A 23,777-nucleotide genomic window follows, 5' to 3' on the forward strand; every position below is an offset into this window, starting at 1 on the left:
CAGTAGAGTATGCACAAAAGAACCAAATGACAATTTAAAAAAATGTATGACTGATCAGCCAAAGCGCACATGAAAAGATGCTAGTTATCAGGGAAATGCAAATTAAAGCCATGAGGATACACCATTACATATCCACTAGATTGACTAAAATTTAAAAGACTCAAAAGACCAACTATTGGCAGACGTGGAACAACTAGAATTCTACACTGCAGGTAGGAACGTAAAATTGCACAAACACTTTGGAAAACTGTTTGGCAGTTTCTTTAAAAAGTTAAAAATATATCTACCATATGACCCAGTCACTTCCCTCCTACATATTTACTGAAGAAAAATAAAGACATATGTCTCCTCTAAGATTTTTACATGAATTTCCATAGTGTTTTCTTTGTAATAGCCCTAAACTGGAAACAACCAAAATGTTCATCAACAGTGAATGCAGAAATGATGGGTGATATATGCATTGCATAGAATGCAATTCTGGTCAGCAATAATAAAAGGAACAAATGCTAATACATGCTACAGTAAGGGTGAATCTCAAAACTGTGCTGATTGAAAGAAGCAAGAAATAACATATTGTATAATCTTATTTACATAAAATGTAAACTAATCTCTGTTGACACATAGCAGGTTAGTGGTTGGTTGGAGATGGGGATCAAGGAAGGGATGGACTGCAAAAAGACATGAGGCATTTTTTGGAAGGTGTTGGAAATGTTCTGTAGCTTGATTCTGGTGTTATGGGTATGTACAGTTGTCAAAACTCTTTAAATGGCATGCTTTGAATGAATGCACTCTGTTGTAACATAAATTATCCTCAATAATGTTGATAAGGAAAAAAGATAAATTTGCTTATTTAAAGCAAAAATGCATGAATTTTAAAACATACATATAACATATACAACATATTATATAGAGAATATATATATATAATCTCAAAAATAGCACAATGAGTGGGAGAATAAAATGGAATTATATTGTTGTATTATAAAGTTATTACATTATCTGAGAAGTGGTGCAACATTATTTGAGAGAAGAATGTGTTAGGTTAAAGATGCATAGTTTAGACCATAAAAATCACACAAAAAACCCCCATAAAAGTAACATAGTTAAAACTCTATGGTAGAATACTAAAACCTATTCAGTTAATCAAAAGAAGACAGACGCAGAGGGAAAAAAGAACAAAGAACATATGGGATAAATAGAGGGGAAAATTACAAGATAATAGTTTCATACTTAATCATGTTTATAATTGCATTAGGTATAAATGGTTTAACCCTCCTATTTAATTTGCAGATTGTCAGACATGATAAAAAATCAAGAGTGAACTAGATGCTTTCTATAAGAAACCCACTTAAAATATAAAATATAAGATTAGAAGTGTGAGAATAAAACATTTACACCTGCAAACATTAACCATAAGAGAGCTGAAGTGGACATATTCATATCAGATAAAGTAGACTACAGAAAAAGAATATTACCAGAGTTAAAGAGGAAATAATGATAAAGCAGTCTATTCATCAAAAAGACATAATCAAATATATATGGACTTGGACTCACAAAATAGCTTCAAAATCCATAAAGCAAAAGTGGAAAGTATTGAAAGGAGAAACTAACAAATCTAAAATTAAAGTTGCAGACATCAGTCCTTCTGAGTAATTAATATAATAAACAGTAATTGATATTTAAAAATTGATATAATAAACAGTAATGATATAAAAGATACAGGAACAGTATTACTAATGGGCTTGACCTAATGACATTTACAGAATAGCCAACAACATAATGCACTTTCCTTTTCTCTTTTCTATTTTACTTTATTTTATTTAGGTATAATTAAGATACAGTGCTATATTAGGTTATATTAGTTTCAGGTGTACATGATTGATTCAACAATTCTTTTTTTTTAATAGTTTATTGTCATGTTGGTTTCCATACAACACCCAGTGCTCATCCCCACAAGTGCCCATCACCCCCCTTCCCCTCTCCTCCATACCCATCAGTCCTCGGTTTGTTCTCAACATTCAAGAGTCCCTCATGGTTCTGGCCATGTGTAGCAACATGGATGGACCTTGAGGGTGTTATGCTGAGCGAAATAAGTCAGGCAGAGAAGGACGAATACCATATGTTTGCAGGTATAGGAGGATTAGGAGGAACTTAACGGAGGACCATGGGGGAGAAGAAGGGGGGAAACGGGAGGGAGAGGGAGGGGGGCAAACCATGATTCAACAATTCTATATATTACTTAGTGCTCATCAAGATATGCATACTCTTAATCCACTTCACCTATTTCACCCATCCCCTCCAACCACCTCCCCTCTAGTAACCATCAGTTTATTCTCTATAGTTAAGAGTGGTTTTTTAATTCTCTCTCTTTCAGTCTCCCTCTCTTTGTTCACTTGGTTCATTTCTTAAATCCCACATATGAGTGAAATCATATGGGATATGTGTTTCACTGACTGACTTATTTCACTAAGCATTACACCTTCTGTATCCATCCATGTTATTGCAAGTGGCAAGATTTCATTCTTTTTTTTTTTTTATGGCTGAATAACATTCTACTGTATGTATATATACCAGATCTTCTGTTTCCATTCATCTATTAATGGACACTTGGATTGCTTCCATATCTTGGCTATTGTAAAAACTACTGCAGTAAACATAGGGGTGCATGAATTAGTGTTTTCATATTCTTTGGATAAATGCCCAGTAGTGGAATTATTGAATCATATGGTAATTTAATTTTTAATTTTTGAGGAACCATCATACTGTTTTCCACAGTGGCTGCACCAATTTGCATTCCCACGAAGAGTGCACAAGGGTTCCTTTTTTCTTCATATCCTCACCAACACTTGTTATTTCTTGTGTTTTTTATTTTAGCCATTCTGACAGGTGTGAGATGATATCTCATTGTGGTTTTAATTTGCATATCCCTGATGATTTGTAATGTTGAGCATCTTTTCCTGTTTTTTAGCCATCTGTATGTCTTTCTTTGGAAAAATGTCTATTCTTTTCAAGTGCACATGGAACATTATTAAGACAGACCATGTAAATGTAAAGGATTGAAATCATGCAAAATATGTTTTCTGATTATGATGAAATTAAATTAGAAATTAATTATAAAAACATCTGGAATAAGCCCATACATTAGAAAATTAGACAACACACATAATTTATAGGTCAAAAAAGAAACCACAAGGGAAATTAGAAAATATTTTGAACAAAATGAAAATGAAGCAGAACATATGAGAATTTGTGGTATATAGCTATAGCAGTGCTTAGATGAAAATTTATAATTCAAATGCTTACATTAGAAAAGAAGAAAGGTAGAGGGGCACCTGGGTAGTTCAGGCAGATAAGCATCGAATTCTTCTTGATCTCAGCTCAGGTCTTGATCTCAGGGTCATGACTTCAAGCTCTGAGTTGGGCTCCACTGTGGGCATGTAGCCTACTTTTAAAAAAAGAAAAAAATAGGAAATAAAAGAAGAAAGATGGAAAATCAATGGTATAAATTTCCATTTTAAGAAGTTAGAGAAAAGGAACAAATCAAATTCAAAGTAAGCACAAAGAATAAGAAAAATGAGAGAGGTCTTTGAAATAAGAAGGAAGGCACTTGTGGGGATGAGCTCTGGGTGTTATATGGAAACCAACTTGACAAAAACTATTTAAAAAAATGAAATAATAAAGAGCCAAAAATAAATGTAATTAAGCCAAAATTTTTTCCTTTCAAAAGACAGATAAAATTGATAAACCTTCAGCTAGATCAAGAAAAAAAGAGACACCAATGATCAGTGTCTGAAATAAATGAGATGACTTCACTACACATCCTACAGACATTGAAAGGATAAAATTAAATATTATATTGATGTAATGTTGATGTAATACCAATATGTTTGACAATGGATGTGAAATGGAAAATTTCATGAAAGATACATGTTACTAAAAGTGACTCAAAAAGAACTGAAAAATCTGAATAGCTTCATCTGGCATTGCTGGTGAAATCTACCAAATACTTAAGAAAAGAAAACATACTAACTGTACTAAACATAAATACACTAAACAAAAACCACAAACTCCTTCACAAAATAAAGGAGAAGGGAAAACTTTCTATCGCATTTTAGGAGCATTACCCTGACACCAAAAACCGGACAAAGATGTTGTGAGACCAATATCCTTTATGAACAAAGTGTTAGTAGATCAGTATATTTTACTGTAAAATAATATATAGTGATCAAGTGGGGTTTATCTTAGGAGTATTAGGTTTGTGTAACATTTGAAAATCAACTTATATGATTTACCATGTTAACATTATAAAGGAGAAACACCATATAAGCACCTCAATAGATGACACTCAGTTGATTGAAAACAATCAATGAATCAACACCTCTAACTGCCATCACTCTTATCAATGTCCCGAGTCTGGGACTTCCGTTGAGAAGACCAGTAAGGCCATACTTCATGGTGCTTTCCATGAGTTTGAGGTGCTTAGAGGAAAGTACCCAACCCAGTGTGTTTACCACCCTTGACTTTAGAGCCTGGTCCTGGAGTTTGGCTGAGCATGTCGAGAAAGAGTTCACTAAAGATTTTATTCCCAGTTGTTACAAACAATAACTCATTTTAAGAGGCTTTAAAAACAAGGTCAGTAGGAAGGTGTTCAGAAGAAGGGAGAGAGAGGGAAACCTATACTCTCCATTACAGTAATTTGAAATATGGCGAAGAAGAAAACCCAAGGGGGAGGTGTGCAGATCGAGGGAGGCTCACAGACATTGCACTGTACAGCAGTTGTGGTCACAGGTGGCTGAGAGGTGAAGGGAAACCGTGACTCTTACCACTTTGAAGGAAGAAATTATTCATATTGTATACCTGTCTATTGGTGCTAAAACTAATCGCAGAAACTTGGTGGCTTAAAGGAACACACGTTTGTTGTAGCTCTGGAGATCAGAAGTCTGACATGGGTCTCAATGAAAACTCGAAGTGCACTCACTCCTTCTGGAGGCTCTAGGGGAGAATCTGCTTCCTTGCGTTTTCTAGCTTCTGGAAGCTACCTCATTACTTAGCTCATGGCCCTTTCCTCCGTTTCAAAGCCAGCAATGGCCAGTAGAGTCTCTGGCTGTGTCTCCCTGACTGCTCAGTTGTCACATCTTCTCTTGACTCCCTCTCACGTATGAGGCCCCTCGTGATTACACTAGGTTCTCCTGGATCATCCAGAATGATCTCCCGATCTCAAGATCCTTAATTAATCACAAGTGAAAAATCCCTTCTGCCATGTGGGGTAACCTATTCCAGGCTTCAGGGACGAGGCTGTGGACATCTTTGGGGGCCCTATTCCACCTGGCACACTTTCAGTGGCAGTAGAATTAGAAAAATTAAAAATATGAGAGACATGTAAAACTTCTGTGTGTGTAAAGGGCAGAGGGAGGTAGTTTGGAATGGGATCCTATATGGTGGACTAAAACAGGGAGACAGTGAAACTGAGTGCCTACTTTTCATGGGATTGAGGGGTGTGAAGACAAATGCCAATGTGAAAAGTATACTGAGACAGAAAGCAAGGGAGAAGTTTTCCAAGGGGGAGATGGCATGGCAGAGCCTTACGGCGGCAGGGTGACAGTTCTCAAGGGCACATGGAGCCTTTGGTAGTATCTGAGGAAGGAGCTGGTGGTACCCTGGTATCAGTCGCGCCTGTGCCGTGGTTCCGTGGCGGTGGTGGTGGTGGTGGTGGTGGTGGGCGGGGCCGGGGGAGCTGCTGCGTCCATCACAGGTCTGCACTCCTCTCGCAGGTATGCCGGGGTCCTCCTGGACGAGGACATCTTCCGTGGGAAGGAGCTCGTGGACAGCCGCCCCTTGCAGGCCCTGGTGGTGGGACTGAAGGCCTACAGTACGTGGGAGAACGTCAGCTGCCTGCAGGACTGTCGCGAGTGCACAGGAGGCATGGTGAGCCCCGCAGGTCCCCAGGCGCCAGCCCCTCAGGTCCCCCGGCTGCAACACACGTGCCAGGCCAGCCCTGTGTGCCAGCGAGCGGAGCAGCGGCTTCAGAGCCGGGCGGAAACCCGGTGCCCGGGTGACCCTGGGTGCATCACATGTGTCCGCCCCCTACCATTCGGTCAGGACCGATGCGGACGATATTTGTAGAATGCTGGCCGGGATGGCCTGGCTCGTGGAGCCCCGCAGCATATATCATTAAACTTGTGGTGGCCGTTGTTGACACTATGGGAAAGGGCCAGTGAGGATCGGCCAATGAAAGCACCACTCCAGTGTTTGGATCCTTTGGGGAGAATACAGGAAATGACCCCAGGGGTGTCCAGCCCCAGGAAGAAGACAGACAGGGAAGGGCCAAGCATTTGGAGACTGCTGAGTGTGTACCCAGCCCCAGGCCTCAGCCTGGGTTGTACGGTAAGGGGCAGGAGGTGTGGGAAATGTCAGCATGAGTCTTTGGAGAGTTGAGGGGGACATTGAGAACAGCTAGAATTGGTGCCCAATCCTCCCACACCCCTGAGAGCAGAGGTGCCTGCAAGGTTGGGGGAAACAGGGCCTGGGGAGTCTCTGCACTCCAGTGGGGGCACAGAGCTGGTGAGAAGGGGGACCCACATGGGCTGTGAGGGCACGGCAGGTGTGGTGTGGGGTTGTGGACCTGTGACACGGTGGCACGGAAGGACTCCGGGCAGCAGCTGCAGGGACACCTGGGGTTCATCCTCGGATGACAGACCTGCATCTGCGACCCCTAGGGACGGCGCTGCCTCATCCCCATGTGAGCTGGATGCAGGCGTTGTTGGGTTTTTTGGCCTGAGTTTAATCCTGAATCTGGCTGAATATTGGCCTACAAATGGCAGCTCTCAACTTGCAGGGGAAGACAAAGACTTTTGGCCTCAGTGAGAAGGGCTCAAGAGCAAGTTAAAGACATTGGTAGAAAAGGCAAAGGATAAGTTTCCAGAAAGCCTGCCATCCTGCCTCTCTGTATCAGAGCTGGTGCCTAAGAAGAGGTGAGGAGAGAGGAGTGAGGAGCAAGGTGAGGAAGGGCCAGGCCTTCACAATAGGCCAAGCCCAAGGGTTTCTCCCACATGAACGATGTGGATGGGAATGAGAGCCTCCTGTGTCCTCTCATCTGAAAGCCAGTGTAATCATTTCTCTTAAGGAAGCCTAGTAAAGACATGCCCATGATACAGGGAGGCCTCAGTTGGGTAGGTGTGCACTCTGTGTCCATGATGATGGTGGTGGTGACATTGGTGACGGAACACACTTGCTCTGCTCCTGTGGGGATGTTGTGTGGGAGTCCCCATGGAAAGAAAGAGAATGGAGAGCAAAATAACAGCTGGCACTGGGGCACAGCTGGGCCAGGAGCCGAGGTCCTCTTAGGCAGGTAGGTGCAGTGGCTCACTGTGACCTTCCTTCATGACCTGATGAGGTGGGAGGCTCCTGCCACATGGCCGGTTTCCACCTGTAGCTCCAGGGAGGTGGCTATTTCTTTGAAGAGGGATTCCGGGGTAGAGCAAGAAAATTTAGGTTAGCAGGTGGGAGGTAAGACCAGAAGTGACTCCCCACCCCCAGGCAGAGGTAGCCCACACAGGGGAAGTTTAGGGCTCTGCTGAGAGTGCTGAGCAGATGCAGATATTGTGGCTACAGACAGGTGACTCAACCCGAGGGTGTGCTCAAAACCACCTGCGGTCTTCTAGTCTTCCTCCCTTGGCTCATCCCTTTGATGCATTTCATAGGCTGACATGCCCAGTGGCCTTCTGTCCCTGGGCCTTCATAACCTCCTGGATGACTGGATGGACAGACAGGATGATGGACAGCTGGACTGATGGCAAATAGGATGATGAACAGATTGGTTGATTGAATTGTTGCCCTGTGCATTCACTATCTCTGATAATTTAGTTTCACTGGAATGTTACTAATTTGGCTCTTTGGGATTTAAGATTATGTATTTGAAAACGGGAAAGAGAAAAAGGCTATTATAATGTCTTCCAAGCATTGACACTTTAAAAAGTGATGAGTTCTTCCTGTCTGGTTGGCTTATCTTGGGCCCCGAGGGGAAGACTGAAGCCCCAGCAGCCTCCAGCATTTGGTCTAGGAGAGAGTTCACCCATTCCCACATTGTTGCTCTTAAACTGTTGTGTGCAAGCCTGCGCATTCTGAGGTTCTTTTTCTCCACATTTCATGTCTCCATTGCACTTGGTGGTCTATTTTGATAGTATTATCACTGCGTGTCAGGAAACCAGGAGAAAGTCGTAAGTCGGCTATTTGAACAGGAGCCTCAGCAATTGTCGCTTTCTTTGGGTGATAGGTTGAATGTTGCAAGAGTGACATTGAGTTGCTAAAAGAACATTTTTAGCAATGAAGTGGATAAATGCAGAGTACGAGGGGAAGCATAAGCTGTCACTTTTTGTGCATCAAGCCTGAGACAAATGACATTTCATACATTTTTTTCCCCAAAATTAGATCATCAAATGAACAGTACTGAGTGGGACTTTCATAATTTGTGTTCATGCAAGCACATCATTGCCTTAATGACTGCTGATTAAGAGTCATTGCTAAGTATTTCTAAGTTCTGTCTCTGCATGTGGAGCAGTGCACTAGGTACACGCACACTGTTGTGAGGCCCAGATAATGTGAGGGGGGACACTGTATGCTGTGCATGGAACTGGATGGCCCTATGATTTCTGTCATATGAGCATCTGGGGACTCCCGCCCTGACCAGGTTGAAGTTACATGTGGCAAGTATACCCTTCTGACTGAAATGGCCAGAAGGTGGATGATATATGTGAATTAGACAGTTTGCAAGGTACTGGACATCAGGCAGTGAGGGACAGTGATCTTTGACAGTGAGGAAATAAGCCAAATGAGCCCTCCATTTGCCCCAATTTACTGCCTTGAGAGAGTTTTCACACCATCCCTTAGGTGGGACAGCCGAGGCAGAGCCCAGCGAACTCCCTGACTTGAAGATGCTGAGATTCTAGGGAAACCAAAGCATCTGGAATTCACGGGATAGGGTAGGGGGCAGAAGAGAACTGGCCGGTCAGAGAGAGAATTCAGGCATCTGCAGTGGTCCCTCTGACCATTCAACTGAGCACTGATTATTGCATGTGTGTGTGAGGGAGAGAGAATCATGTGGAAGAATTGGAGGGAATAGTATCAGGTCCTCACATGGGACTGGAAATAGTGTCTTTTCCTACAGGTCAGTCTGGAATACCTTGAGACTCAGACTAAGAAAAAAAGAAATGTTGGGGCGCTTGGGTGGTTCAGTCGGTTAAGCGTCCGACTTCGGCTCAGGTCATGATCTTACGGTCGTGGGTTCGAGCCCCGTGTTGGGCTCTGTGCTGACAGCTAGCTCAGAGCCTGGAGCCTACTTCGGATTCTTTGTCTCCCTCTCTCTGACCCTCCCCTGCTCACACTGTCTCTCTCTCTCTCTCTCAGAAGTAAATAAAACATTAAAAAAATGTTTTGAAAAAAGAAATGTTATGTATAAAAGAACAAAGATAAAGGATGAGAGCAGATTTCTCATTGAAAAAAATATATACAAGCAAGAAGATAGTGGACCACTATTTTAAAAAGCACTAAAGGAAAAAAAATAAGATAAAGTTCTATACTCAGCAAAATTATCTTTTCAAAAAAAGTTATAATAAAGACACATTCAGACTTGCCAAAGTTGAAAGGATTTATCACCAGGGGACTTTCCCTATAAGAAATATTAAAGGAAATTCTTTAGACAGAGGGAAATGATACCAGATAGAAATGTGGATCTGCACAAAGCAATGAAAAGTACCAAAAATAGTAACTTTCTGGGATAATATATAAGACTTGTTTTAGTATTTCAATCTCTTTAAAAGGTAATGGACTCTCTCAACAAAAATAATAATGTAGGATGAGGTTTATAACATAGGTAAAAGTAAAATGCATGACAATAATTACATAAAGGCCAGAAGTGGAGAAAACCTTATACTATTGTAAGGGTTTTATGTTATACCTGACATGGTATCATATCACCTGAAAAGAGACTGTGGGAAGTTGAAGATTTATACTATAAACCCTAAAGCTACCACTAAAATAATAATACAAAGAGTTATAGCTAATAAGCTAATAAGCTATAAGCTAATAAGGAGTTAAAATGGGATCCAGCAATGCTAAGCTAAATCAAAAGAAGGCAGGAAAAGAAGTAGCAGAGAATGAAGAGATTGTTCAAATAGAAACCAAATAGCCATGTGGTATATGTAAACCAAACTGTGTTCATAAACGCTTTAAGTGCAAATACCTCAATTAAAAAGCAGAGATTGCCAGATTGGCTGAACAAGCAAGACCAAACTAGATGCCTAAAGAAACACACTTCAAGTTTAAAGACACAAAGAGGTTAAAAGTAAAAAATGGAAAAAGATACACCATGCTCACATTCATCAAAAGAGAGCTGGAATGACTTAGTATCAGACAAAATGGATTTCAGAGCCAAGAATAAGGCCAGGGATAATAGGGCCATTTCGTAATGACAGAGGGGCCAGTTCCAGAGGACATAGTAATCCTAAACCCAATAATGACCTTTGCAGGTGGCTACTTTGGTTATCCCCACTTTGCAGATGAGGAAATGGGGGCTCGGTGCAGTTGGACTTGCCCGGGCTCCCACACACTAGTTGAAGCCTGATTCGTCTGACCCCAGAGCCCATGTTGATACGGTGAAGCAATGCCCCGAGCAGGAGTGGGAAATCACACTGAGCTGCCTGGGAGGCCTTCCAAGGAGGTGAAACTCACCTTCTCTGTGTAGAATGAACAAATACCACTGAGTGAATGAGACCCCCATTGCACACAGGTCCTACTTCAGTTTAATGTACTGTTATGAGGTCTACACTTAACTGAAGATGAGGTCTGACCTCCATGGGGCTTAGTGCCTCTGGTCCTCCAGACCTGCCCTTCCAACCGATTCTTGATGCTGATGAAAGGGAGCCTCTTCCCATGTCAGACACAGCAGAGGCAGGGGCCCAGGATCCAGGGGCTGGGGCATCTCCTTACTTTCATCTGTTAACAGTCATTAAGCACTTTCTGTGTACATAGGCACCATTAAAAGTGCTTTCCATGTAGTAACTTAGCTAACTCTCAAATTAGATGAGTACTATTATCAGACTGACTTGCTACAAGAGGAAACTGAGGCCTGATGGGGATTAAATAACTGGCCCAAAGTTAAGCAGCTAAAAAGTGACAGAGTTAGGCTTTAAAGCCAGAGTGTCTGTCTCCAGAGACCATGCTCAAAACCACTGTGCCATGTGCAAACCAGATGTGCCCCATGCTCCAGAAAATAGGGGGGTTCACATTAATGGCATGAGCGCAGTTTGAACCTAGCATGCCATTTCACAGCTGTGTGACCTTGGAAAGGTCTCTCCCCTTCCTGAGCCTATAGATGAGTCTTGCTGAACTGCCCAGAAGTTAGCATTAAACTGGATCCTCCCATGATGGGGGACGTTGGTTGGCAGGACTGGACCCTTTTCCTATCAGACCCTCTGAGGTGATTCTCTGCTCTCGCCCCCTGTTGTAGGGCTAGGGAAAGTAAGGCGGGATGTGGTTAAATTACTCACCCCAAACCTCTTTGGTAAGTGAGGGAGGGGCTGGAACAGGAGCTGAGGAACCAAAGTCCTCTCCTGGCGTGCAGCCGGGCACCATTCCCAACGGCTAGGGCTTCATGCTCACACGTGTTCTGCATTTTGGCTTTTAATCTCAGTATGTAAGTGGAGAATCCAACTGGCCTTGCTTGGACCTGATGAAAACCCTTCACCTGCCCATGTGGGAACACCAAGAGTCAAATTCTGTGGGCTCTGGTTAGTCACATGATTCAAGCCTCAGCTTCCACCTTCTTTCTTTAAGGATTGACAGGGTCAACCAAGTTCTTAGGATTGTTCCTATTTAACTGTACTTATGCATTGGCTCTCTTCTCCATATCCAAGCAAACTCAGATTGAATTTCCTACAATGTCTGAGAGAGGAATAGCAAAGCTAACCCCGGATTGCAGAATCTTTTTATGAGGTTGCATCATGAAGAGGGGCGGTATGAGAGGTGGTGAGGGGAGCACTCATCACAGAAGGGGTGGGATCTTTTGGTCAGGGCTCTGCTACCTTGGATCTTACCACTGGGAGCGTCAGTTTCCTCACCTCTTAAAGCCTAGCACATGAGAGGCACTCAGTAAATACTAGAATCTCCTCTTCTTTTTTTCCTGGATGTGATTACATTGAAGAATCCCAGCTCTCTCACCCTCCCCCACCATGACCCATTAGACACATGTGGGAACTGCCTGGTTAGGGCTCCTCAGGATACAGCCTCGGAGAGTAGAAGCAAGTCACATTCTCAGCAGACCTGACTCCATATCATCAGGGTCTGCAAAAACAGGTGTGGGACCTAGAAAGGCTGCATAGTTCCCGCTGTTCCATCCACTGCAGTAGTGCTTAACAAGAACCCTAGCTGTTGACCTTGGCCCTTCACAGCCACATTCTTCACAGGGACCTATTACAGTGTTTCTTGGCCCTTGATCGTTACCTATACCTGGATGCCCATGTCCAGGGGCTGTGCTTTCCATGTGGTCCCCCTTGATATCAACACTGGAAGATGCCACCCCCTCCATCAGGGCCCCTTTGTGAGAGCCTCTTCATCTCGGGCCCTGGCTGCTTCATTTGTCCTCAGTGTGTTTCAGAATCCTGCATGAAAGAGCAAAACTGGCCGAAGCAAAATAAAGAAATTTCTGTACAAAATTGGAGTAGGGGCAAGTCTCAGAAGAGATCTATGACCCAGCATGATGATAAGGTTATCAGCAAACATGCACTGACCATGCCTTTCATGTTAGACACAGAGCTGCTGTTTGCTGTTTGGAGATGTCATCCAGCTGGGCAATGACTGAATCATTATATTTTAAAGATTGCATAAGAGAACTCTAAAACGATGACAAGTGTTTGTAAATTAAAAAAAAAAAAAGTGACGTGATGCGGAGCCCCTCAGTTATTTAGTAGGCTTAATCCCAAGACTAATTCCTCAGGGAGATTCAACACCACCTCATTTATCTGGCATTGACCATTTCTTGGAACAGAGCCAAGGCCTGAAAGAAGCAAAACAGAACTCTGCGAATCCCAGAGATGACATGAAGTCCGTGTGCTGAAGCTCAAGCCCTTACTCATTCCCAAAGGAGCCTGGCCAGCTTCTCTGGAGCCTGGTCCTACTTGTGTCTCACACATGGTTCCTGATTTCCTGGCGTTGCAGAGTCGTAAAGAGAGAGGGCATCTGAACGCAACAGCTAAGAGTGCTGCTGACCAAAGAAGAGCCAGAAGAACTAGAAAAAACGGACTCAAAATCCAAGAGCAGAGTAGGTCCACCTTAGGCCCCAGGAAGAATTGGAACTCTGGTGGAACATGAAGTGCTTCAGGCAGAGTGGGCCCTGCGCAGGCAGGCAGGCTGGTGCAAGGAACAGAGCTGTTTGAGGGTCACCCCTCTGTCCTCGAAGCTGCAGATTTATTATTCCCTGGAATAAACTAGATAGTATTTCTTTAACTGCTCAGCTTTTCATAGTAATCCCCTGGACGTGTATTTCTCAAAACAGATAAGTAGGTCAGCCTGACTTGGATCTAATATGGCAGAGACCATTTTGCTCCCCATCCAATATCTTAAGAAGAAACAGAGCCAAGAAAAACCCTGGCTGGTGCAGGGCCATGTGGAGCTAGCAATGCTGGTGGAGGATTCTAGGTGTGGGGGTCATGGGTCCAGCTGGCTAGGATTGCATGTATGGGCAAGGTAGGGGTGAGTTGGGCTTCACCCTAGTGCCAAGTAACTGGGTAACTGAGTGAAAGGGGTTCATGTATGGCTCATACTCAGAAATGGTGCAAGGAACTGGCAGACCTCCTGAGAAGGGACTGGCTAGGATCCAAATGCTGATCCCAGTAGAAGAGCCCTCTCTGTGCTACTATGACAACTTCTTCAGTCAGACTCTTGGCTCTGCCCCAGCCTAATTTTCTAGAACACCAACGGGTCTCTGATCAACGTCTTCCCTTTACATTTCATTGATCAGAGAACTCTTCCTTTGGACAGAGTTAGGGCCTTCAAGAAGAATCTCAACATTTTGGGACTCTGGATTAAAATCCTAGGTGTCTCCTCATTTCTGCTGTCACTTTCTGGTCATTATCCAGACAACAACCTGTTTGATTTTAGGGATTTAGAAAGACAGCACAATAAAAATGCTTATGATGATAAATTGTTTCTCCACTTTGAAAGAACTTTGCTCCAAGATTAGAAGAATTAGCTCACTCGCTCTCTGTCTCTCTGTCTCTCTCTCTCTTTTCTTTTTCAAAAAAGGTTTCTGTTTTTGACTGCCTAACATTCTCTGAGTCCCTGCTAGGTAAGGGGCCAGAGCCTGTATACATGTTGCCACCTTTAATCCTCCAACAGTCCTATGAGCAAGAATTATTATCCTTATGCTGTTCCCAAGGATTGAAGAACTAAGACCAGAGGTGAGATGCTATTTCTCCAGATCTAGTAGAAATTGGAGACAGGTTCTGATTCAGGTCTCCCAAATCCAAGGCTCTCATTCCTAATTCAGGGCCTTGGGAGGATGATAACTTTGTTTCTGGCCCCTGGGTTCCATGTTAATCAATGTTCTATGCTTAACCTTCATTTAACACAGTCCACGATTGTTTTGCTGTCAACCTGTGGTCATTGGAAAAAATAATCTCCCAGTGAGAAGATCCACATGTCATATTTGTGAGTGTCTTATGTTAGTAGGTCTTATCTTGTCAGGTAAATTAGAGTGGGAGAGTAGCAGGCAGTAAAACTGACCTTCATCATTGATAAAGAAAAGAGAGATTACTAAAATGACCCAAGGACAATCCATTTTATTGGCAACATTTCTTTGAAGATCTCAGCCCAAACTTCTTAAGGGCATAAAGAAGGCAGTTATAAATTTTATATGAAATGGATAGCATTCAGACATATGAGAGGATAATGGATAAAGCTGGCATCCATCCTAGGCCAATTTGCCAAATTTTGAATCTACTGTTTTGTTTTGTTTTTTTTACATTTATTTTTGAGAGACAGAGAGAGACAGATTACAAGCAGGGGAGGGCCAAAGAGAGAAGACGACACAGAATCCAAAGCAGGCTCCAAGCTCCAGGCTGTCAGAACAGAGCCCGATGAGAGGCTCGAACTCACAAACTGTGAGATCATGACCTGAGCTGAAGTCAGACACTTAACCAGCTGAGCCACCCAGGCGCCCCTCCACTGTGTTCTTATTTTAGCCTTCCTTGAGATGGTCCATAACTCTCCACAAGGATTCACTCATCACATCAAGAAAATAAAGAGCGGGGGCAGGGGGAGGAGCAAAGTTTCACAAGTTGACTTTTGAATTTGTAATCAGTTAAAAATGTTTTGGATGAAAGTTAGACTCGTTAGAGACTTGCTCAATCAGGAAAGGAGGAGAGAGAGAGAGGGAGAGAGAGAGAGGAAGGAGGGAGGGAGGGAGGGAGAGAGCACAGGAGCGAGAATGAGAGTGTGAGAAAGAGATGTGCTCTGGAATCTAGATATCACAAGGACCAGGAACTGGGAAGGGCGTCTGCAGTGGAGGCAGCTCTGCTCTTGGTGTCAAGGATCCATCTCTCATGTCCCGTGTTCTCAGCCTTTGCTGAGTGTCTGCTCATTTTCCTTGTTCCTCTGCATTTGTGACTGCTCTTTGGCCATGACATTTATAGCGTCTCCATTTCATCTGTACTCCAGGATGGTGTCTCAAAGATCTAGCACTGAATTCCTGGCTCAATTTGAGTTGTACTTCCCAACTCAGTTGTTTTTGGTCAGAGAATGGGGTCACATATTATGAACATGCCTACTGATGCTTTGATTGTATGGGTGGTGAGACAGCTCTCAGAGAACAGTAGCTGAGCAACTACCTATTAAAGTGTAGATGGTAGCAGGGGCGCCTGGGTGGCTCAGTTGGTTAAACATCTGACTTTGGCTCAGGTCACATTCTCACAGTTTGTGAGTTCAAGCCCCGCTTTGGGCTCTGTGCTGACAGCTCAGAGGCTAAGCCTGCTTTGGATTCTGTGTCTCCCTCTCTCTCTGCCCCTCCCCCACTTGTGCTCTGTCTCTCTCTCTGTTTCTCAAAAATAAATAATTTTTTAAGAAGTTTAAAGTACACACGATAGCTTTTACGATATTTTCGCACTAATCCTTCCAGGCTGATGTATAGATAAGGAGCTCAACTTTGTACATTGATCTTATATCCAGCAACCTTGTTGCACTGTCACAATAATTGTAATAATCTGTTTGTAGTTTTTTTGCATTTCCTATGTAGATAACCATATCATCAGTGGAAAATGATAGCTTGATTCTTCCTTTACAATTATTTACATTTATTTTTTTGTCATATTATTGAAGTGGCAACGACCTCCCATGCAATGGTTGAGACAACTGATTGTTAACAGGCACCTGAATTTTAGTCTTGACTTTAAAAGGCATGTGCCTACCGTTTCCCCATTAAGGGTGTTATTTGGTGTGAGTATGTTACAAATATTCTTCTCCCCCAGTTTCACTGAGAAATAATTGACATATATCACTGTATAAGTTTAAGGCATACAGAATGATAGTTCGATTTATGTATATTGTGAAATGATTACCACAGTAGGTTCAATTAACATCCATCTTCTCATGTAGATAAAATAAGAAGTAAAGAAAGGAGAAGAGAATATAGGGAAAAAATTTCTCCTTGTGATGAGAACTCTTAGGATTTTGCACTTTTAAGTTCTTTCGTACACATCAGTTAACAGTGTTAGCTATAGTCATCATGTTTTATATCACATCCCTAGTTCTAATTTATTTTGTAACTGGAAGTTGGTACCTTTTGACAATCTTTCTCTAGTTCCCCCTTCCTCCCTGCCTCTGCTAACCACAAGCCTTGCCTCTTTTTCTGTGAGGTTTTTTAAGTGCCACATATCAATGAGATCATACAGTATTTGTCTTTCTCTGTCTTATTTCACTCAGCATAATGCCTTCAGGGTCCATTCATGTTGCTGCAAATGAAAGGATTTCCTTGTTTTGTTTTTTTTTATGGCTGAATAATATTCCTCTGTGTGTGTGTGTGCCACAACTTCTTTATCTGTTCATCCATTCACTGATGGTTGGCTTGTTTTCATACCTTGACTACTGTCAATAATGCAGATACAAACCTGAGGGTGCAGATATCTTTTTGAGTTAGTGTTTTCATTACCTTTGAATATATTCCCAGAAGTGGAATTGCTGGATCATATGGTAGTTTTATTTTTTATTTATTTTTATTTTTTATTTTTTTAAAATATTTATTTCTAGGAGAGAGAGAGAGAGAGAGAGAGAGAGAGAGAGAGAGACAACGTGAGCAGGGGAGGGTCAGAGAGAGAGGGAGTCACAGACTGAAACAGGCTCCAGGCTCTGAGCTGGCAGTCAGCACAGAGCCCGACGCGGGGCTCGAACCCACGAACCGCGAGATCATGACCTAAGCGAAAGTCGGACACTTAACCGACTAAGCCACCCAGGCGCCCCTATTTTTTGAAGATCTTCCACACCGTTTTCCACAGTGTCAGTACCAATTTATAATCCTACCGACAGGGCACAGGACCCCCTTTTCTCTCCATCCACACTTGCATTTGTTGTCTCTTGTCTTTTTGACGATGGCCATTCTAACTGGCATGGGGTGATATCTCATTGTGATTTCAACTCACACTTCTCTAATGACTAGTGATGTTGAACATGTTTTCATGTACTTGTTGGTCTTTTTATATCTTCATTGGTGAAATGTCTATTCAAGTCTTTTGCCCATTTTCAATTGGGTTATTTATTGTTTTGGGGTTGGGGTTTTTTTGGGGGGCTATTGAAGTATACATGAGTTTTTATGTTTTATATGTCAGACATTAGCCCCTTATCAGATACATGGTTTGCAAATATTTTTTTCCCATTCCATGAGTTGTCTTTTCATTTTGTTGATGGTTTTTTTCATGCTACAGAATCTTTTTAGTTTGATGTAGTCTCGCTTATTTACTTTTTATTTTGTTGCTTGTGCTTTGGTATCATATCCAAAAAACCATTACCAAAACCTATGTCAAGGAGCTTTGTTCCTATATTTTCTTCTAGAAGTATTATGGTCTCTGGTCTTACATTTAAGTCTTTAACCTATTTTCAGTTCATTTCTGTGAGTGGTGTAAGAATGGTGGGTCAGTTTCATTCTTTACATGTGAATATCCAATTATCCCAGCACCATGTATTGAAAAGACTATCTTTTCTCCCTTACTTCTTGCTCCCTTGTCAAATGTTAGTTAACTCTAGATGCTTGGGTTAATTTCGAGGCTCTCAATTCTGTTCCATTCATCTATTTGTATGCTTTTATGCCAGAACCATACAGTTTTGATGAATATAACTTTACAGTATAGCTTGAAATGAAAAAGTATGATACCTCATGCTTTGTCCTTCTTCCTTGGGGTTTCTTTGGTTATTTGGGGTCTTTTGTTGTTCTGTATAAAAGGAGTGTTTTTTTTCTACTTTTGTAAAGAATACCATTGGAAGCTTAGTAGGGATTGCACTGAATCTATACATGGCTTTTGGTAGTATTGACATTTTACCAGTATTAATTCTTCCAATCCATGAACATGGGATATTATTTTATTTATATATGTCTTTTTTTTATTTCTTTCATTAATGTCTTATAATTTTCAGCATAGAGACCTTTTACCCCCTTAGTTAAATTTATCCTTAAATATTTTATTGTTTTTGGTGCTGTTGTAAATGTGACTGATTTTTTTATTGCTTTTTTTAGAAATTTGGTTATTAGTGTATAGAAACACTATTATTTTTGTATATTAATTTTGTGTCCTGCAAGTTTACGGACTTCTTTGATTAAATCTAACAGTGTTTTGGTTGCATGTTTAGGATTTTCTATATATAAAATCCTGTTGTCTGTAAATAGAGGCAATTTTAACTTCTTCCTTTTCAATTATGATACTTTATATTTTTATTGCCTGATTGCTGTATCTAGGACTTTCAGTACTATGTTGAATAGAAGTGACAAGAGTGGACACCCTTGTCTTGTTCCTAGTATTAGAAAAAATGCTTTTTATCCTTTCATCGTATGTTGAATATGAGGTTAGATATGGGCAAATTATATATGGCCTTTATTATGGTAAGATATATTCCTTCTATGCCTAATTTGTTAAGAGTTTTATCATGGGGGTACATAGGTGGCTCAGTCAATTAAGTGTCCAGCTCTTGGTTTCGGTTCAGGTCATGATCTTACAGTCATGGGATCAAGCCCCATGTTGAGCCCCACATCAGGCTCTGTGCTGAGTGTGGAACCTGCTTAGGATTCTCATTCTCCCTCTGTCTCTGTCTGTACCCTGCTTGTATTCTCTCTATCTCAAAGTAAATAAACATTAAAAAAAAAAAAAAAAAAAGAGTTTTATCATGAATGAATGTTGATTTTTGTCAAGTGATTTTTCTGCATCTATGAGATAATCATGATTCTTTTCTTTATTCTATTAATATGATGTGTTACTCTGATTGATTTGCATATGTTAAACCATCCTTGCATCTCAGGGATAAATCCCGCTTGATCATGGTGAGTGATCCTTTTCATGTGCTGCTGAATTCAGTTTGTTAGTATTTTATTGAGAATTTTTGTACCATATTTATGAGGATATTAGTCTGCAGTTTTCTTTTCTAGTAGTGTCCTTTTTCTAGTTTTGGTATCAGGATAATATTGGCTTCATAGAATGAGTTTGAGAGGGTTCTGTCCTCTTTCATATGTTTGGAAGAATTTTAAAAAGACTGGTGTTAATTCGTCTCTAAATGTTTTGTAAAATTCACCAGTGAAGCCATCTGTTCTTGGGGTTTTCTTTTTTGGGAGGTTTTTGATTACTGATTTAGTCTCCTTGCTAGTAATTGACCTATTCAGATTTTCTATTTCTTCCTGATTCAGTCTCAGTAATTGGTCTGTTTCTAAGAATTTTTCCATTTCTTTTACCTGTCCAGTTTGTTGGCATATAGTTGTTTACATGTGCAGATATTCTTTGTCATGTCAAGGAAGGTCTATTTTACCCTTAGTTTATGAAGAGGCTGTTGTGTGCTTATGTTTATTTTTTATTGGTTTTAAAATTACGAATAGATTTGACTTTTAGGGAATTATGTGCATTTATTTTATTGAGATAATTGTACCTTTTCCTCCTTTTAACCTGCTAATGTAGTGAATTTATATTAGTAGATTTTCTAATGTGTAGCAAATCTTGAGTTTGGGGATATAAACTTAGTCATGGGGTGGGTGTGTGTGTGTGTGTGTGTGTGCGTGCACGCGCGCACGTACATGTGTGTAATACATTGTTGATTCTGTCTGCTAAGATTTATTTAGGACTTTTCCATCTACAATAACAAGTGAGACTGGTCTGTATCATTCCTTTCTAGCACTGCCTTTGTTCAAGTTGGATATCAAAGTTATACCACTTTCATTAAATAACTTGGGCAAAGGGTGTTTCTTTTTTTTGTTTTTTCAAAGAGTTTATGTAAAAGTAAATCATCTGTCCTTGAATATTTGGTACAAATACCTGTAAAGCTGTATAAGGTTAATAGTATATTTCTGGGAACATTTAAAAATGATTGATTCTCTTTTTTTAGTGGTGTAGCTACTCAGATTTTCTATTCCTCTTGAGTCTGTTTTCATCATTTATATCTTTCCAGTAATTTTTCCATTTATTCTTAGTTTTAAGATTTATTGGCATAAGTTCATAATGTCCTTTTATCTCTTCAGTCCTTGCTGTATCTATAGTTACGCTTCCTTTGCCATTCCTAGTACTGTTTATTTTTCCCATCCCTTTATCTTGTGCTCTATATTTGTTTTTTGTTTTTTGTTTTTTTTTTTTACAAACAATACACTTTTGGTTCACTTGATCCTGTCCAGATTGTATCTGGTTTTTCTATTTAATTGGTTTTCATCTTTATTATTTATTTTCTTCTACTTTCCTTGTGTTTATTTTCCTGGTGTTCTTCTAGTACCTTAGCTTGGATATTAGTCATGAATTTTTGCTGTTTCTCCTTTTCTATTATAAACATTTAAAGTTGTAATATTTCTTTTTAAATACTGCTTTGGCTGGATCAACCATAATTTGATAAAGAAAATTTTGTTTATCAATTCTAAGTGAATTTTAATTTCCACCGTGACTTATTTGACCCAGGAATTGAGTGTGTTTTCAGATTTTCTAATATCTAATATCTAATTTTTTTAAAAAAAAATGATAGCTAACCTTTATATAATCCTCACAACAACCCCACAAAGTAGGACTATCACAACCCGAGTGGTGTGTATGTGAAGAATGGGGCACTGAGAGTTTAAGCAATTTGCCCCGAATTATACAGCCCCTGAATTGGCAGATCTAAACCTACCCAGTTTGGCTACAGGGTATAACCACTGTGCAGTACTGCCATCTTTTTAGTAACTTTTCTCATTATTTTATTGTTATAATGATAATTATTACTCTTATGTTGATTTTTGTACTTAATTCCATTGTAGTCAGAGGAAATGACCAATAAGATACAGAGTTTTTGAAATTTGTTATGGTCTACTTTGTGGCCTAGAAACATGGCCAGTTTCCATGTGTGCTTCAAGAGAATGTGCATTCAGTAATTGGATGCAAAGTTTTAAATGTGACCAATAGATGAAGGTTATTAATGGCATTATTCAAATACTCCCTATGCTTACTGAGGTTTTGGCGTATCTGATCTATCAAATCTCCCACTTTGATGGTAGATTTGTCAGTGTCTCCTTGTAATTCTGCCAGTTTGGGTCTCGTGAGTTTGAAGTCGTGTTATTCAATGTTTACAGTTTTGGAATTTATCTCTCCTCCTAGTGAATTGAGCATTTGGTCCTGCCGCAGTGACTCTCTTTAGCTCTAGCAAGGCTTTCAAATGTATTTTGCCCAATAGTAATTATAAGGACAAAGACTTCTATTTGGTTGGTGTTTATCTGTTATATCCTTTTACTTTAAACTTTTCTGTTATTGTGTTGTATTTTTGTTTCTTATAAACAACACTTATCAGGTTTTTAAATTTAATTTACTCTGACAACCTCATTTTTATCTTTTTAGTCTAACTGTCATCACTGACAGTTCTTCCACCTTAGTCTTTGCTTTCTATCTTTGTGTTTTTTAAAAAATTAAAAAAAATTTTTTTTTGTTTCTGAGAGAGAGAGACAGTGTGAGCAGGGGAGGGTCAGAGAGAGAGAGAGGGAGACACAGAATCTGAAGCAGGCTCCAGACTCTGAGCTAGCTGTCAGCACAGAGACCAACGTGGGGCTCGAACCCACGAACCGTGAGATCATGACCTGAGCCGAAGTCGGACACTTAACTGACTGAGCCACCCAGGTGCCCCAACTATTTTCGTGTCTTATCTCTGCTTGTTTGGACTTCTTATGTTCTTTCAGATTTATTATTTCTGCCCCTTTTCCATTCCTCCCTCATCTGGTTTTCATTCAATTTATGCTCATTTTGTGGTCACACTAGCAATTTAAAATTTTTTTAATGTTTATTTATTTTGGGAGCGATAGAGCAGGAGAGGTGCGTAGAGAGAGGGAGAGAGAGAATCCCAAGCAGACTCCATGCTGTCAGTGCAGTTCGATATGGAACTCAATCTCATGAACCGCGAGATCATGACTTGCATCAAAATCAAGAGTCTGAGGCTCAACTGGCTGAGCCAGGTGCCCCCAATCTAGCAATTTTAATATGCACATTTAACGTGTGAAGTCGAAAGTTAATTATCATCCTTCCTTTCTTCCAGCAACACAGAGCTTAGATTACTTTCCCTAACCACCAGCTCCCCACCTCTGTGCTAGGGTGTCCATGACTTCAGCACTGTGTTTTTTAATTCTTCCAACTAGCCATTGTCTATTTATTATTATATGGAGCCAGGGTTTCTTTAGGACTCCTGCCTTCTCCCAGTGCCTTTGCTCATGATTCCTTCTGGCATCTCTTGAGCCATTGTCCTTTCTCCTGGAGTACCTTCATCAGAATACCATTTAGTCTGTGCTAGTGAACCTCAGTTTTATTTGTCTGAGTGCCTTTTCTTAATGCTCAATCTTAAAAGGTTAAGTACTATTAGGTACAGAATTCATGGCTGACAAGCTATTTTCTCTCAGTATTTTCAAGTTTTTATAGTTCTTCTGGATTCCCTTGCCACTGAGGGATCAGATTGGGGGCAGATCTCTGCCTCTTTAAAGATATTTTAGTTTTTGGTGATCTGTGATTTGACTATAATGTGCCTAAGTATTAGTTTGTTTTTAAATTTTTCTTATTTGGAGTTATTTGGGCTTGCTAAGTATGTGGGTTTGTGTCACTTGATTATTTTGAAAATTTTAGGCCACTGTTACCTCTTGATTTTATCCACCTCCAAGTACACTAGGCTGATGTAGGTATGTGCTACCTCTGCAGGTTCAATTCTGCTATTGTTTAGCTCTTCTGATTGTTCTTTATTTCCCCTTGTGATTTGTGATTTTTTTTATTGATCCCTATATCTTTTATTGATCGTACTATCTTGGTCGTTCTTTCAAAACAGTGAGGATCTGCATTAACTCTGCCAGCTGTCTGATGATCTCAACTTTATACAACCCACTTTAAACTAGCTCCTTTGTTTGGGACTTTGAGGGTCTCATAGGAAATATGGATTCTGGGCCAGAGCCATGGTTGAAAACTCTAAGGAAAGATATCTTCTGCCCCCACCTCAACCCCCCCCCCCATACACGCAGCTAGACAATTTCCTCATTATGCTCTTGGATGAGGGGTGGCGGT

General features: G+C 40.8%; 1 protein-coding gene across 1 annotated transcript in view; it reads left to right on the plus strand.

Annotated features, from left to right (window-relative positions):
- Positions 1-23,777, plus strand: part of ACOXL (acyl-CoA oxidase like) — a 342,588-nt gene that overhangs the window by 169,621 nt on the left and 149,190 nt on the right. Inside the window, exon 12 of the mRNA XM_039231678.1 lies at positions 5,772-5,925. Coding sequence (XP_039087609.1) covers positions 5,772-5,925 — 154 coding nt within the window. The remainder of the gene's footprint in view (positions 1-5,771; positions 5,926-23,777) is intronic.

The sequence above is a fragment of the Hyaena hyaena genome, unplaced genomic scaffold (assembly GCF_003009895.1).
Source record: "Hyaena hyaena isolate Hyena2069 unplaced genomic scaffold, ASM300989v1 scaffold_57, whole genome shotgun sequence".
Classification (NCBI taxonomy): Eukaryota; Metazoa; Chordata; class Mammalia; order Carnivora; family Hyaenidae; genus Hyaena; species Hyaena hyaena.